The 1,179-nt window shown below is 63.9% G+C and overlaps 1 protein-coding gene across 1 annotated transcript in view; it reads right to left on the bottom strand.

The window, feature by feature from the left end:
- MARS1 (methionyl-tRNA synthetase 1) overlaps positions 1-1,179 on the bottom strand; it is a gene marked incomplete at its 5' end in the record, with an annotated part of 13,498 nt that overhangs the window by 2,859 nt on the left and 9,460 nt on the right. The window contains 2 exon segments of the mRNA XM_057388175.1: positions 5-184; positions 803-1,116. Coding sequence (XP_057244158.1) covers positions 5-184; positions 803-1,116 — 494 coding nt within the window.

Below are 1,179 nucleotides of genomic sequence, written 5' to 3' on the forward strand. Positions count from 1 at the left end.
CTGCCGGGCAGGTTCTGCCCCTCCCCCCGGGTTTGGGGACCCCCGCACCCACCGGACTTTCTCCATCAGCAGGTGGTACTGGCGCACCTCCAGCGTGACCCTGGCCAGGAGCCGCTGGTCCTCAGCCGTGAGCGCCATGGCCGGCACCACGCCCGAGAAGAACTTACACACGAACATGCCGGCCCTGGGGACGGGGACAGGTGTGAGCACAGCTGGGGACAGGACAGGTGTGAGCACAGCTGGGGACAGGTGTGAGGACAGGTGGGGACAGCTGGGGACAGGTGTGAGGACAGGTGGGGACAGCTGGGGACAGGTGTGAGGACAGGTGGGGACAGGTGGGGACAGCTAGGGACAGGTGTGAGGACAGCTAGGGACAGGTGTGAGGACAGGTGGGGACAGGTGTGAGGACAGTCAGTGACACAGGGACAGGTGTGAGAACAGGGGACAGGTGTGAGGACAGAGGGGGACAGGGACAGGTGTGAGGACAGCTGGAGACATCTGGGGACAGGTGTGAGAACAGTCAGTGAAACAGGGGTCACGTGTGAGGACAGGGGACAGGGACAGGTGTGAGCACAGGTGGGGACAGGTGTGAGGACAGCTGGGGACAATTGGGGACAGGTGTGAGACTCAGTGACACAGGGGACAGGTGTGAGGACAGGGGCGGGGACAGGGACAGGTGTGAGCACAGCCTTGGTGACATGAGGACAGGTGTGAGCACAGGGCCAGGTGTGAGCACAGGTCTGGTGACACAGGGACAGGTGTGAGCACAGGCAGCTCCCGTCCCCCAGGTGTGTCTCTTGACCTGTTGATGAAGTTGCCCAGGTTGTTGAGCAGCTCCGAGTTGTTTTTCAGCAGCAGGTCTGCCCAGCAGAAGGCGCTGTCCTGGCCCTCGGGCCGCAGGTAGAGCAGGTAGAAGCGCCACACGTCCGGCGGGATCCCCGTGTCCTGGGCCATGTCCCCAAACACGCCCACCCCGCGGCTCTTGGAGAACTTGCCGTCCTCGTAGTTCAGGTACTCTGGGACAGGGGGGGACAGGTGGACAGGTGGGGACAGGTAAGGGACAGGTGGGGACAGGTAAGGGACAGGTGAGCACCCGCTGTGAGGTCCTAACCCCGCCTGGGGGAAGTGACCCCTCCCAGGCAGGGGACGGACCCCTCACACCTGGGACCCCTCACACCT

The sequence above is a fragment of the Malurus melanocephalus genome, unplaced genomic scaffold, assembly GCF_030028575.1.
Source record: "Malurus melanocephalus ecotype Western Australia unplaced genomic scaffold, MMel_1.1 scaffold_1635, whole genome shotgun sequence".
In the NCBI taxonomy this organism is placed as follows: Eukaryota; Metazoa; Chordata; class Aves; order Passeriformes; family Maluridae; genus Malurus; species Malurus melanocephalus.